Source organism: Phallusia mammillata, chromosome 4 (assembly GCF_965637545.1).
Source record: "Phallusia mammillata chromosome 4, kaPhaMamm4.hap1.1, whole genome shotgun sequence".
Classification (NCBI taxonomy): domain Eukaryota; kingdom Metazoa; phylum Chordata; class Ascidiacea; order Phlebobranchia; family Ascidiidae; genus Phallusia; species Phallusia mammillata.
Window position 1 is genome coordinate 11,801,140 of NC_137255.1, and position 13,194 is coordinate 11,814,333.

A 13,194-nucleotide genomic window follows, 5' to 3' on the forward strand; every position below is an offset into this window, starting at 1 on the left:
AGAAAAAAAAAGAAGAAAAAAAAAGAAAAAAAAAAATTTGAGGAAAATCAATATGTGTACCCTCCAGGCAAGGGGACCCATAAATACTTCCAATGCTCTGTGAAATCTCTAATAGCTTTGACCTCGATATCAGTGTCCAAGGCCACTTAAGTTGAAACTTTTCCTAGAAAATCCTAACAGTTTTAGAAACACTAAAAAAAACTAGAAAGGTGGCTTTTTAAAATTTCTATTTTATATTTTGTACATCCTATTTACCGACTTACTATACACACCACTTGACCTACACACATGGTTGTTTTTGCAGGCCAAACCGAATGGATCCTCACACCTGTGTTTATGCCAGTGGTTCTTAACCTGGGTTCGATTGATCCCCAGGGGTTTGGCAACCCTGATTCAAGGGTTCAACGAAGGTCTTTTGAAGTACAATACAAATACTCGTTTTTGTCAAACTTAAGGGATCTTTTGTCACTCATAAATAGCAATTTTCATTTGCTAAATAGAAAAACAGTGGAAGATTGTAACTAGGGTTTTGTTTTCTTTTTTGACTTAACAAAGAACATTGTGTGCATTGTTTGTAGGCAGCAAAACAACAAATCTTTGTTAAGTCAAAAAAGAAGCGAAAACTTATTACTTCATTTTTTATGTTTCTGTAAAGTTTGCCAGAATTAAAACAATCCTGAAACAAGATGCTCGTATTATGATGTCATAATTTAACAATATGACAAACAGTACCTGTTACCATTATGTTTGGTCAAAAGCTGATTATGACCCACAGAACAAAATGGGTTACAAACCGAGGATATATAACTTGTTGGAGTTCGACAAAAGGCTAAGGAATATCGGAGGGGTTCGGTCATGATAAAAAGGTTAAGAACTACTGGAGGTTAAGAACTAAACGTTAAGAACTACAAATTAGAAAAAGCATCAAACCAAACTTGAAAAAGTTTTGTCCATATTCATTTTACATCATTAGATTGTCTTCATATATTTACAAAAGTAGTAGAAAAGAGCGGTAAAACAATACTTCCCATCCTCTGCGAATTTAATCTCTAATACAGTGGTTCTTAACCAGGGTTCGACGAAGGTCTTTTTGAAGTATAATACAAATACTCATTTTCGTCAAACTTTAGGGTCTATAGTCCCCAAAAAATGCCATTTCTATTTGCCAAATATCAAAATGCTGGAAGGTTACACTAAGGCAGGGGTGCACAACCTGCGGCCGTACGACCGCATGCCGCCGAGGTGTCAAGTTTGTGCGGTCGTGAACATGTTTATTAAAATATATGTACAGGTGGCCATGAAGTAAATCAGGGGTCTCCAACACGCGGCCTGCGGGCCAGATCTGGCCCGCGAGTCAATTTTCCGTGGCCCGCGGCGCGTTATTAACAATTTGAAAAATGTTATTATTCGTTAAATATGACCAACTTTTTTTGTTTACTCACCCGTCGAGTGTTCAAGAAAGGAAAAGTAATGAAACTTGAACTGGACACACCAATATATCACTATGCGTTAAAAAGAATGAACCTATGTGTTACATAATTATGATGAAATAATGCGAACTTGTGTGCTGGTCATCAAGTGTAAAAAGAAAACCGTTTAGTTCTTGTTTACTGTATAATTTTATTTTATGGATGAGGAACGTTTATGTTTTTACCAATCAACATTTTATTAACATTTGAGTAGGCCGCATAGACTCTTTTAGGTGCTTAGGACGATTTTCATAAGAAACAAATTGAACTCGCGGTCAAAGATAAATCCAATGCTAAAGCCAATTAAACGTTTAGCCAAACTAAATTTTAACCTGCTGAAAGTAATTTTCAGTTTTACCACTGCAGCGTTTAGGATTCATTTCACCTAAATATTATTTGCTTGGTAACGCATATCAATGATATAAGAGCGCTTTGTGACATCACAGACAAAACTATAAGATATGAATTATGCGCAAACAATTGCTTTCTTTGTTAATTGTGGTGAAATAAAAAGCCTTGAACACGCAAAAAAGATTCTAAAGACATAACCTCTTGAAGGTCAACGAAAAAAGCGCCTTCAACCATTAAAGAACCCAAGACTTTAGTTTGGAAAAAGCCGGCCTAGAGTGTTAATAGAGTGGTCTTTTAAAGCATTTTGACATCCAAGGCCGCATGTGGCCCGCGGCTTCAATGCAGTTCAAAAATTGGCCCGGGACAAACTTTGAGTTGGAGACCCCTGACGTAAATAAAACTCTTTTGCTAAATATTTTGAATTTTATACTGTTCTAAACAGTTTTTGTGATACTAAAAAGAGTATTACCAGCCTAATAAACATACACGCCAGACTTTTGTACGCCTATTGTGTGCAAACAATGCAAACAAAACAGGTACCACAAGCATCAAAATATAGATTATGACATCATAAACACTTAAGACTGATTTCCACGCTGTGCAGTTCAATCTGTGCACCAAGTTTGAAATTAATCTGGGCTTTTGCGATATTAGATGGTATATATATGATATAAACAAAGTACTATTCCAAAACAAAAAAGCAGGTAAATTGCGGCCGTTGGTGAAATAAGAGTTCAAGGGTAAAAATGGGTGAATCCAATAAATAGCAAATAAAATACTTTATGAACTAGAAAGGTGGCTTTCTAATATACTTCCATTTTATATATTCTATATCCTATTTACCAATTTAATATTCACATTATTTGATCTACACATATGACTGTTTTTGCAAGCAAAAACGAATGGGTCCCCAAACGCACGTTGTGCTGATTTACGGTAAACAAACAGTCCGGTTATTTTTAGATTCTTAAGAAACAACTTTCAAAAGGCATTAACCCACCTTTAAAAGTTTTGTCCATATTCTTTTTGCATCATTATTGTCATATAATTACAAAAAAATCAGTAAATACGAAAGGGAAAAATACTTTCAATTTAATCTCATGCTTTGACCTTGATATTGTCGTTCAAGGTCAGTTTTTGAACACAATTTCCAAAACTAAAAATGTGCGTGATCACTTAATAAAACGACATAGCAAAACTGCGCAAAAACAGCTGATTTCTAATCACCGAAACGACTGTCTCGTAAAACGCCTGCCGGACGTCAAGCTGAGTCATCTCGCTGTGCATTCACCTGCCTTAATCGTAAACCAGTAGATTACTCCCGTGAGATTTTAGACTTCCATCTGACTGACAGTGTACACATATTATGGACTGTATAAGTAACTATTTGGCTGATTAAGGCAAAATTTTAAATACTAAACGAATAACCTACTGCAAACAATTGTTTAACATTTTAGCACATTAGGGCTTGTATTTCTGGCCTAAAACTAAAACTTATTGGTGAATCCAATAAAAAGTTACAAAATTCTTTAGAATACCTTACATTGCACCAACCAACAAAGCATGAAACTCTCAGATTATGTACTTTAGTCAGTACAGCTGTTTCAAAAAAATTTCGTTTTGGGGGCCTGTGGGTGAAGCGATGGGTCATTTGGGGTCAAACTTCAGAAGGATCAAATCTGGATTAATAACTAACATCTGTGCAAATTTGAATAAATTCAAAGCACTCTTTCTTGACCAAACGGGTTTAACAAACCAGCCTTAGACGTAAACGAATATTTTGGAGTTTAGGGGTGAAAATGGGTAAATCCTTTTTTACGGTACAAAATTCTTTAAATACCTTACATTGCACCAACCAACAAAGCATGAAACTTTTAGATCAGGGGTGGGGAACCTGCAGCCCAAAGGCTATATGCGGCCTTTTAGGGCACTAAGTATGGCCTTCGATATCAAACAAGAGCCAATGGTCCCATAGTGGTACACAAATCGATTTCTGTAGGACTACCAAGTACCCAATGATTTAAAATCTTACTTGTGTTGCAAACGAACAATTGTTTGCGCATAATCTTATATCTTAAACATGTATGTGATGTCACAAGCTGCTTTTAGATCATTGATATTTGTAAACAAGCGAGTTTGTAGGTTAAATAAGACCTGAATGTTGTAGTGAAGGGGAAATGTAGTGGCAGTGATGGGGAGACTCGAGTCACCTTTTTAAAAGACTTGCCTTAAATCGTGTCTCAGTTGTGAAAAAAGACTCTACTTGGACTCGTCTTAGTAGAGACTTGACTCGGACTCGTTATTTCACCAACAAAACGGAAATTTGTTATAACGGATAGGCTGTTCAGTTGGCTTCAACCAAACAACAGCAGCAATTTACTGTGTGATGTGAAGTTATTTTTGCTTAATTTTAACATAACGAAGTTGCTGCTACATGCACAAACTATCTTATGCTGACATTAACCGTTGTACTTAGTTGGTTTAAGGCAGGGCTGTGCAACCTTTGTTACTGTGGGGCCAAGTACAATTGCCAAAATTAGATCGCAGGTCGTACCTGTGCATAACACAAGGTGATTTTACTTTGTTGCTTACCAAATATGCTTAACTACCAGTAAAATTTGCATTTGATGCTAGCCACATATTGCCAGGTCGCAGAAAAATAGCATCGGGCACATTAATCTGCTAAAAATTATTTAATAATTGGACTTGTTTGTCAGTACATTTGAAATCCAAGCGTTTCTGCGGGCCGCAAAACCTTTATTCAAGGGTTGCATTTAACCCGCGGGCCGCAGGTTGCACACCCCTGGTTTAAGGTAATCGAATGCAGTACATGTCAAGGTCAAGTATTCACTTTTAAGCGCTTATATTACTGTACATATGCTCACCTAGCGCATGTGGTAAAAAAAATATTTTTAGTTTTTGAGAACTGCTTTGAACAGATTGACGTTCTTGTCCACGCAGTTTAATGAGTGTCAATTAATGTGTTTCATTAAATTTGAGCCTACCCTAAGAAAGGGACGTTTATGGGTTTTGTTTGCTGTAATGAAGTGGTGTCCATTTTAAGGCAAAAAAGTTGCGAAGAACCATGTAAATAGAATAACTATCCAAACCTTTAACCTTTCCTTGCAAAAACTTTTTGGGACTTGCCTTGACTCGAACCGCTAATGACTTGACTAGACTGATAGGACTCGTTACCCAACACAGTGTTTTCTTAGCTTGGACCGTAAGAACCTACAACTACACAAGTGAATAGCAAAGCGACCATTCTGTAAGTCAAAGTTTAAATACCACTGTCCTTGGCGTGTAGTATATGTGGCCCAAACGAGTGTCGATAAACCGTTTGGTGGCCTTTTTAAACAAAAAGGTTCCCCACCCCTGTCCTAGATCATGTACTTTAGTCAGTACAGCCATTTCAAAAATTTTACGCTTTGAGGGCCTGTGGGTGAATTCAGGGTCAAACTTGCAGAGGATCAAATATGGAACAATAACTAACATCTGTGTAAATTTGAAGCATTCCTTCTTGACCAAGCGCCTATAACAAACCAGCGTAAGACAAAAAAATTAAAAAATACAGTCAAACAAAAAATGAGGATGTGGTACAGTACAAATAATGGAGGAAAAAAATTAGGAGCCCCCAATGAGAACAGAAACCTTTGCCATAAGTTAGGATGTTATTATATAACATTTCAAAAAGCAAAACAAACCTTGGAACCAGCAGAAATGTCTGCAATATTTCTGGTTATTATGTCAATGAGAACAAGTAAATCATTAGTGTACAGAAATGAACTGGCTGTTTCTTTTAGAGAAAAAATATCTTGTAGAAACTTCAACACTGAATGTGGTGGTGCTGAAGTGTTTATCCAATCTTCCTCCTCATTTACCTTAACTGGATCCTCTGCCAAAAATATCACAATGCTATATGTATAGTAGAAAAAAATATGACGAGACAAACCTCCTCTGTTGCAGAGAAACATTATTTTTTCACTTAAAGTTGTGCATGTTGTATTTTTGATTGATTGCATTATTAAATTTTCCAAGGGAACTGAAAGCAAAACAAATGTAATTTTAAACCAAAAACAACAAGAGTTATTGAGGCTATGGACAAAACAAACCAGCAGTATAAAGAAAAGCACATACATACAGGAGAAAATATACTTCAAAATTAACTAAAAGGTGGCTTCCCATATACTTGCAATTTATATAAACTACATCCTATTAATAATTAACCACATACACCTTTTTGCCAAACTTATAATGTATATACAGACATTACATAATGTCAAGTCGGCCCCTATCTACAACCAGCACTTGTGAATTAAATAGTTTTTACAAGCAGAAATATAGAATCTCCACACAAGCGTACATGCAAATGGGTTACATTATTATAAAGTTGTGATCATGTTTATGTTTTGGAAGAAAAAAACTAAAATTCAAGGACAATATTTAACAAACTCGAACCAAGCTTATTTTCATGTAATTTACATCATTGATATACAGGTAAAGCAGAACAAGAAAGATAAATTAAATTGAAAAATGCAAACAGTGATCATATACTATATACTCCATGGTGACTAAATAAAACCCTAAAGATATAGTAAGATCAGTCAAGGCAGTAAAACAAGAGCAGTGCTTTAACAAGCCACCAAAGGCATGTTGTTTTACTGTTGAAGGTGTTAGTGATACATGTAAGTTGACTAGTAGTAACCTCTTGCTGTGTGCAGAAGTGAAATCAACAACAGCCATTTAATAACATTTCAATAGGGTGTTGGTAACACACTGTTTATCCTTTATGTTTAACAACAATGTTTTTTCCAGATGTTCTTGAATTCTAATTATCGAATATTGAATTTTATATCAAAATTTGAAAAATATACATATACTGTAGCAAATGTGTGACCAATCATTCTTAAACCTGTTTCACAATATGTATATGTGATGACCAAGCAACCTCCTAATGCCATTGTACTGTGATTTTGCCACATATTTATGTTGTAAGTAGAGGTTATCATTGCACTTATTGTAAACCTGTTAATTATTTTCCATCCTGTGTTTCTCAAGTTGTGTAGCGTCTAGTTCTGAGGATTTCTAGTGTATAGCATCTAGGTCTATTCGTCCACCAGGTTGTATATTTAACAAATTTGTTCTTGAAAAAACTAGTGTTTTGTTTAACATTACACCAGTTGAACAACAAATTTGTTAAATCTTGGTGTATAGTGGTGATGGGTTAAATTCTCAAATTTAGGTTCAAACAGAAACTGAATCTTCAGTTTTGCCTGATTAAGTTTGCCCGAAACAATCAAATCATTTATAACATCATACGAAGTCATGTACTACACTTCAACAAAAACTGTGTAAAACGTGTTAGATAGAAAAAGCGAAAACAATTTGTGCCCCTTTACCCATAAACACTGTGTGTGGCAGCAAGGCAGCAAGGCCAGCTATCATTCATTATGATACAACTATCTGTATGTGCATTTATCTACAGCCATTACTATTAATTGCCAATTTGTATATTCCCACTCTCTTGTCCTATGTAATGATTTACATACATCATTAGTCTAGTAAAACATATGACCATGCGTGAAACAACGCGCAGACTTCCCGCTCTACCTTAAACCGACACAATCGTACACCTGTAGGTTTACATATTTGGGGCTGTAAAGCTGACCAGGCTAAAATTTTAAATACCAAATGAGGAACCCATTGCAATAATTAAAATTTTAGCACAATAGGGCTTGTAATTTCGACCTTTGGGACTGGTAAACCTAAAAACGAATATTCCAAGGTTAAGGGGTGAATATAACTAAAAGTTACAAAATACTTAACAATGCACTAACCAACAAAGTATGAATCTCCTGGATCTTGTACCATAGAATGTAAAGCTGTTTTTAAAAAAAATCGGGGCCTGTGGGTGAAGTGCTGGGTCATTCAGAGTCAAATCTCAGGAGGATCAAATTTGGATCAATACCGAACATGTGTGTAAATTTGAATATATTTGAAACACTCTTACTTGACCAAACGCATGGAACAATCCAGTGTTGAACAGAAAAAAAACGGAAAAAAACAATATATAAAAACAATAATATGTGGAGGTTCTCATAATTCATGGTATTATGTGCGATCTTACTTGGAAAATGCAGATTGATAGAGAGCAAAAGACGGACAAGTATGTCAGAAAGTCTGTCATCAGTATCACCCTCTGTTCCTTCTTCAACAGACTTTAGTATGGAGTTTAAAAATGTCACTCCAATAGTGTCTAAAAGGCACACAAGGGCAAACAGTTAAGACCCAATTTATAAGCTACATGTAACTAGAAAGGTTGCTTCCTATATATTAGCATTTTATACATTCTTTGTGATTTGTGGTTATTCACACATACAATTTGCCATACACAACAGATTTGCATTTTTACCCTAAATTTAAATGAATTCCAACTTTAAAAACAAATTGCCAGAGAAGTGGATTAAAACATATTCATTTTACTGAACAGATGTTTAGACAAAAAACATTTGTCATCATCAGTGAAATATGAAGTACAAGCGAAAACAAGCATGTTTATACTTTGCCGAACCTGAAATATTGGACGTAACATCTGACCGGATTCGTTTATTAATTTTAGAGTCGCTTCAAATCCAACAACATGCACCGGGACTGAACGGTGACACAACTTCTATGCCCCTGCATCTTTTCAACACCTAATTATCACTCTTTTATCTCCTTGTTTGTCTGCAACCTTTTATCAGTGACGTAGTTGAGTGAATTTTTCTCTTTACTTTTCTGTGTAAATAAACGCGTTTTTCACTGATGATGGCAAATGTTTTTTGCCGAAACATCTGTTCAATAAAATGAATACGTTTTAATCCACTTCGCTGGCAATTTGTTTTGTACTAAAGCTACTATTTAAGTCCGTGTTTTGTGTACCTAAGATATGATTGAGCCCCACAAACATTTACAACCAAATAACATACTGACATTTTACATACACTGTTACATATTATAAAATGACATTTTTCCATTGGGTGCCATATCAGGCACTGCTTTTATGAACTTATTGTTTCTGTAAGCAAAAAATCTTCGGTGCCCACACATGCAATTTATGTACAGACAAAACCAGTTACCGTAATTTTCCATGTATGATGCGCCCCCGTGCATAATACGCACCCTAAAAATGGCATGTCGAAGCTGGAAAAAAGCCTGAACCCATGTATAATACGCACCCAAACTTTGACTCTTACTTAAGTCCGTAAACGTAAAATTATTTCAGAAAAAAGAGCATCTTTGGGAACAACCGGATGTTATTCTGCCAGTCAGTATCACTGCGCATGCGCTAGAAAACTCGATAGCGAAGAAATGTTTCGGATTTGTGTAGGGCACATTGTGACAACAAACGGGCAGGTAATCGAGCAAGCGTCTGATACGAGAGCTTTGTGTTCGTATGGAGCGTGTTTGAAGTGAACAGCAGCCATCTTGATGAAACTGCTTATTAAACTGTGAATTGAAACTAATAGGTAGAGAACTGAACTCTCGCTCTTTATATAGCTGACGTGTCTTGCGCATCCGTTCTGCGCATCGGATCCGAATTTCTGCCGCCGAGTTCGAATATCTAGCGCCATGTAGGTGTCGATTTTTAAACTAGTACTGTAAAGGCGGCCACATGATATCCGGTCTGCGATGGAGATTAAAAAACAAACAATATTTGTATAACACACCATCAAGAATTGCACCATCGCATCAAACGATGTGTCGTCAATTATGATTTTTACTGACTAAGTGTGTTGGGCAGGATGGCTAAATGTGATGCGCGATTGACAACAAACACGAAGAAAGGTGTGATTTCAAGTTTTATTTCAAGAAAGATTTTCTTCAAAAATTGTTGTACCCATGCAAAATGCGCACCCCAGATTTTAGGACAATAAATTAATTAAAATTTGCGCATTATACACGGAAAATTACGGTAACCCTGATTACAATTTGCCATATGTTTAATCCTGATTAACCAGTTTTCCCCATTATTTAAATTAAGAAAAAACAGTACAACATGTCACATCAGTTGCCAATTTACACTTCTTCCATTGATATATAGTTATAAAGCTAATTCAAGCCAGCATAGATGATTCCTCTCATTGAAAGTACAAAATAAACAAAATCACTCTCTCAAAACTACATCAGTGCTTACACCACTAAACAAAAGGTAGCATCACATCCGCGAATTATCTTGTGTGTGGTACAATCTGTCGTGTGAGTTTCAATCAAAGATCAGCACATTGCACTCTTCACACATACATTTGCAACATTATCATTAAGTAAATAGCCTCTTTCACAATCTATCCTCTCATTTTTAATGAGATTTGACTCAATTAGTTGTTATGGTTGGTTCTCATGATGCATTATTGAGGCCAGTTTCAACAAATGGTAGTAACAGGGAATTACGCCTTGTTTTAGTGTCATATTGTTTAGTGTAATATTGTATGATGTAATTGCATTATTGTTTGTCCACTATTGCTGATTGTTACTATGTACCAGTGGTTCCCAACCTGGGGTTCGCGGACCCCCCAAGGGGTCCGTGAGATGGTTTCAGGGGGTCCGTAGAGGCAAACATTTTTTGTACCATTAATCAACAGTAAAATATTTGTAAGTTTGTGTTTACAATCCTGCATACACGTGCAGATTGTTTATCAAACATTCGGGTCAGAAGAAAAAAATACTTTTTTGTGATTGTAATCTCCCTTGTGACATCACAACACACATGAACAATGGAATTTATAGTGCTTTGATTCAACCTTTGTATACAAGAAAATCAATCTCTATTACGTATAATGTATAATAACGTATAATGCAAGAAACGAAAAACATAGAGAGACTTACGAAAAATTACGCTGGCGTGTAAAATATATAAAAGGGGGCTGTGACTACAAAAAGGTTGGGAACCACTGCTATGTACCTTTCAGTGGAAGATTTTACAATTTGAAGTTGTGTGCAACACATGTGCAAACAACTAAATGGAATACCAAATCCTTTGTAATCCTTAAATTTCGCCATGTGCATTTCACCAGTATTACTGTCCAGTAGTTATTAAAGTTATTCACCCAGGAAATGCTATAGACTTCAAATCATTTAAAAATTAAAACAATCAAATGTCTGGTATCTATTTCTGTTCAATAGTGATAATTTTCTAAAAAAAAATAATTTTGTTCCACCAAATATTAAAAAAACTGGAACATGTATGCACTAATTTGTCATTATAAGTAACAAAAAATAGATTTAATGACAAAGAGCACAATCACAACATAATCACAAACAATTTGTTAAATAACTTCAAATACTCTTATTTATTAACCGTTGGGCCTATGGCTATGTCTGTTATATTTTTAACCAAATATATGGAAGGAGATAAATTTAGAATATATTTTATCTATATTCAGTTTATTTTGCAAAATGGAATCTCATAAATCATTAAGGTTTGAGTTTGATTTTTAAAAATAGGTAAAATTGTTACATTGTATCATACCATAATAACTAACAGGAATAGGTTCACCAGTTGAGAATAACATACTCAACACAAGGGCAGTGTAGCAACTTCTTTCAATATCTGTAAAAAAGCAGGTAGTTTGCACCAAATTGTTTGGACATAAAAAAGAGGAACACCAACCATGTAGGTAGTTGTTTAACTCACAGACAAGCTCCACTGGTAAAACAGTAGAAAGGAACATAGACACAAATTTTGGGGATATTGCGCATAAAACACCAATAATCTGCAAAAATATAGATGTCAAATTACAGATTTTAATTCCACAATTATAATAAACACAAAATAACTAGAATAGTGGTTTTCCTATATAATGCCAGTTCAAATATACTACATCATATTTAACGATGTATCACATATACCACTTACTATATTTATAATGGATATATATTTGGCATTGGGTCCCTATCTTTTTCCTGGCACTTTATAACATGATTGTTTCTGCAAGCATAATCTATTGGGTCTCCACACACAGGTGTATGTGCAATTTGGAAACAGCAAAAATAGGGCACAATCATTGTTAAACTGGAATAGTGGTTTTCTTAAACTACTCAATTAAACTTGTGTAGGAGATTTTTATAAATCAACGTCAACTAATTTTATACAGCAGGGGTGGCCAAACTGCGGCTCTTTGAGCCTTTGATTGCGGCTCTTTAATGTTGCACATATATTCCCCATATTGCCCAGTTGTTTAACCTGATTATAAAACAACGCATTCTATGACGTATTAACAATAGACTGTTTGTAATAACCAAGGTAGGCTACGTTCCGAAAAACCAAAAAAATAATATTGTACAAAAGCGTGTTGGCTTGTGCATTGTAGTCAAAAACTCACAGTATCACCACACAACATTAATCATTATTTTATAGAGCGTACACTTCATTGTGAGTGAATAAATTCGTTTCTGATCTTTTGTGTTGCGGCTCTTTTAAAACTAAGTTTTGTGATATGCGGCTCGAGCATGATGCAGGTCTGGCCACCCTTGTTATATAGGGACAACATTTAGAGGTTAGTGCCGATTTTTTTACAACAGAGGTTAGTGCCGATTTTTCATGGTTTTATTTCCATCAGCGATCATTGTCTTGTGGCATGCGAATGTTGTTAGATAAAGATATGGCGCCGATTGCGGCAGGAGGGGCCTGTCGTTAAACGCCATAGGGCGCAAAACTGTGTGATACAACAATTGCGTAACTAACATTTTAAATTAATCTACAAACACATCTTAATTGCACAGTGCAAAAGACTGCCTGATAGCACGTCCAGTTATGCGCGAGGCCGAGATATTCGCTTTTCAGTGGGCAGATTTGCGCTTTTCATGCCCAATTGGGCTTTTTTTCGACATGGAGTTGCGCGTTGTTTTCACAAGGTGGAAAATGGATGAGTCCGACTATTTAAACTTTGAAAAAGTTTCAACATTTTTTTTCCTTAATAGCCCTTTGTTTGTTGAATTATGATTTTTAATTCGCACATAGCGTTCCCTGGCGCCGTTAAGTTTCTACACACCAACAATACGATTCCTTAGCTGGGCTTTTTATGTCTAAAACCTGTTCTGAAACAGTTTTATTAACGCTTTCAGTTTGAGAAGTCACGTTACACAGGTGTAACAAATCGTGCTGTGTTGTCGCTCTGCATTTCGAAACACAAATAAGTTGACCTACATTAATGTTCACAGCGCAATACTACTAACATCGTAACATCTTAATTACAACCAGTGAGAAAATGGTCAAGTGACAACTGCGTTCATGCATGAAGCAGCGGCATTTTTTCCATGCGCCACTATCGTCAATCACTCCCATTGCGTCAGCTGTGCACTGAGTGAGCACAAATTTGACAAAAGACAGCATGTA

The 13,194-nt window shown here is 35.7% G+C and overlaps 1 protein-coding gene across 2 annotated transcripts in view; it reads right to left on the reverse strand.

Moving 5' to 3' along the window:
* LOC145222259 (NCK-interacting protein with SH3 domain-like) overlaps nucleotides 1-13,194 on the reverse strand; it is a 47,290-nt gene that overhangs the window by 3,366 nt on the left and 30,730 nt on the right. For both annotated transcript variants that reach the window (XM_080088345.1, XM_080088344.1), the window contains 5 exons: nucleotides 11,470-11,572; nucleotides 11,329-11,409; nucleotides 7,948-8,076; nucleotides 5,773-5,862; nucleotides 5,525-5,715 (listed from right to left, as the gene is read on the reverse strand). In XM_080088345.1, the coding sequence (XP_079944471.1) occupies nucleotides 5,525-5,715; nucleotides 5,773-5,862; nucleotides 7,948-8,076; nucleotides 11,329-11,409; nucleotides 11,470-11,572 (594 nt within the window). The remainder of the gene's footprint in view (nucleotides 1-5,524; nucleotides 5,716-5,772; nucleotides 5,863-7,947; nucleotides 8,077-11,328; nucleotides 11,410-11,469; nucleotides 11,573-13,194) is intronic.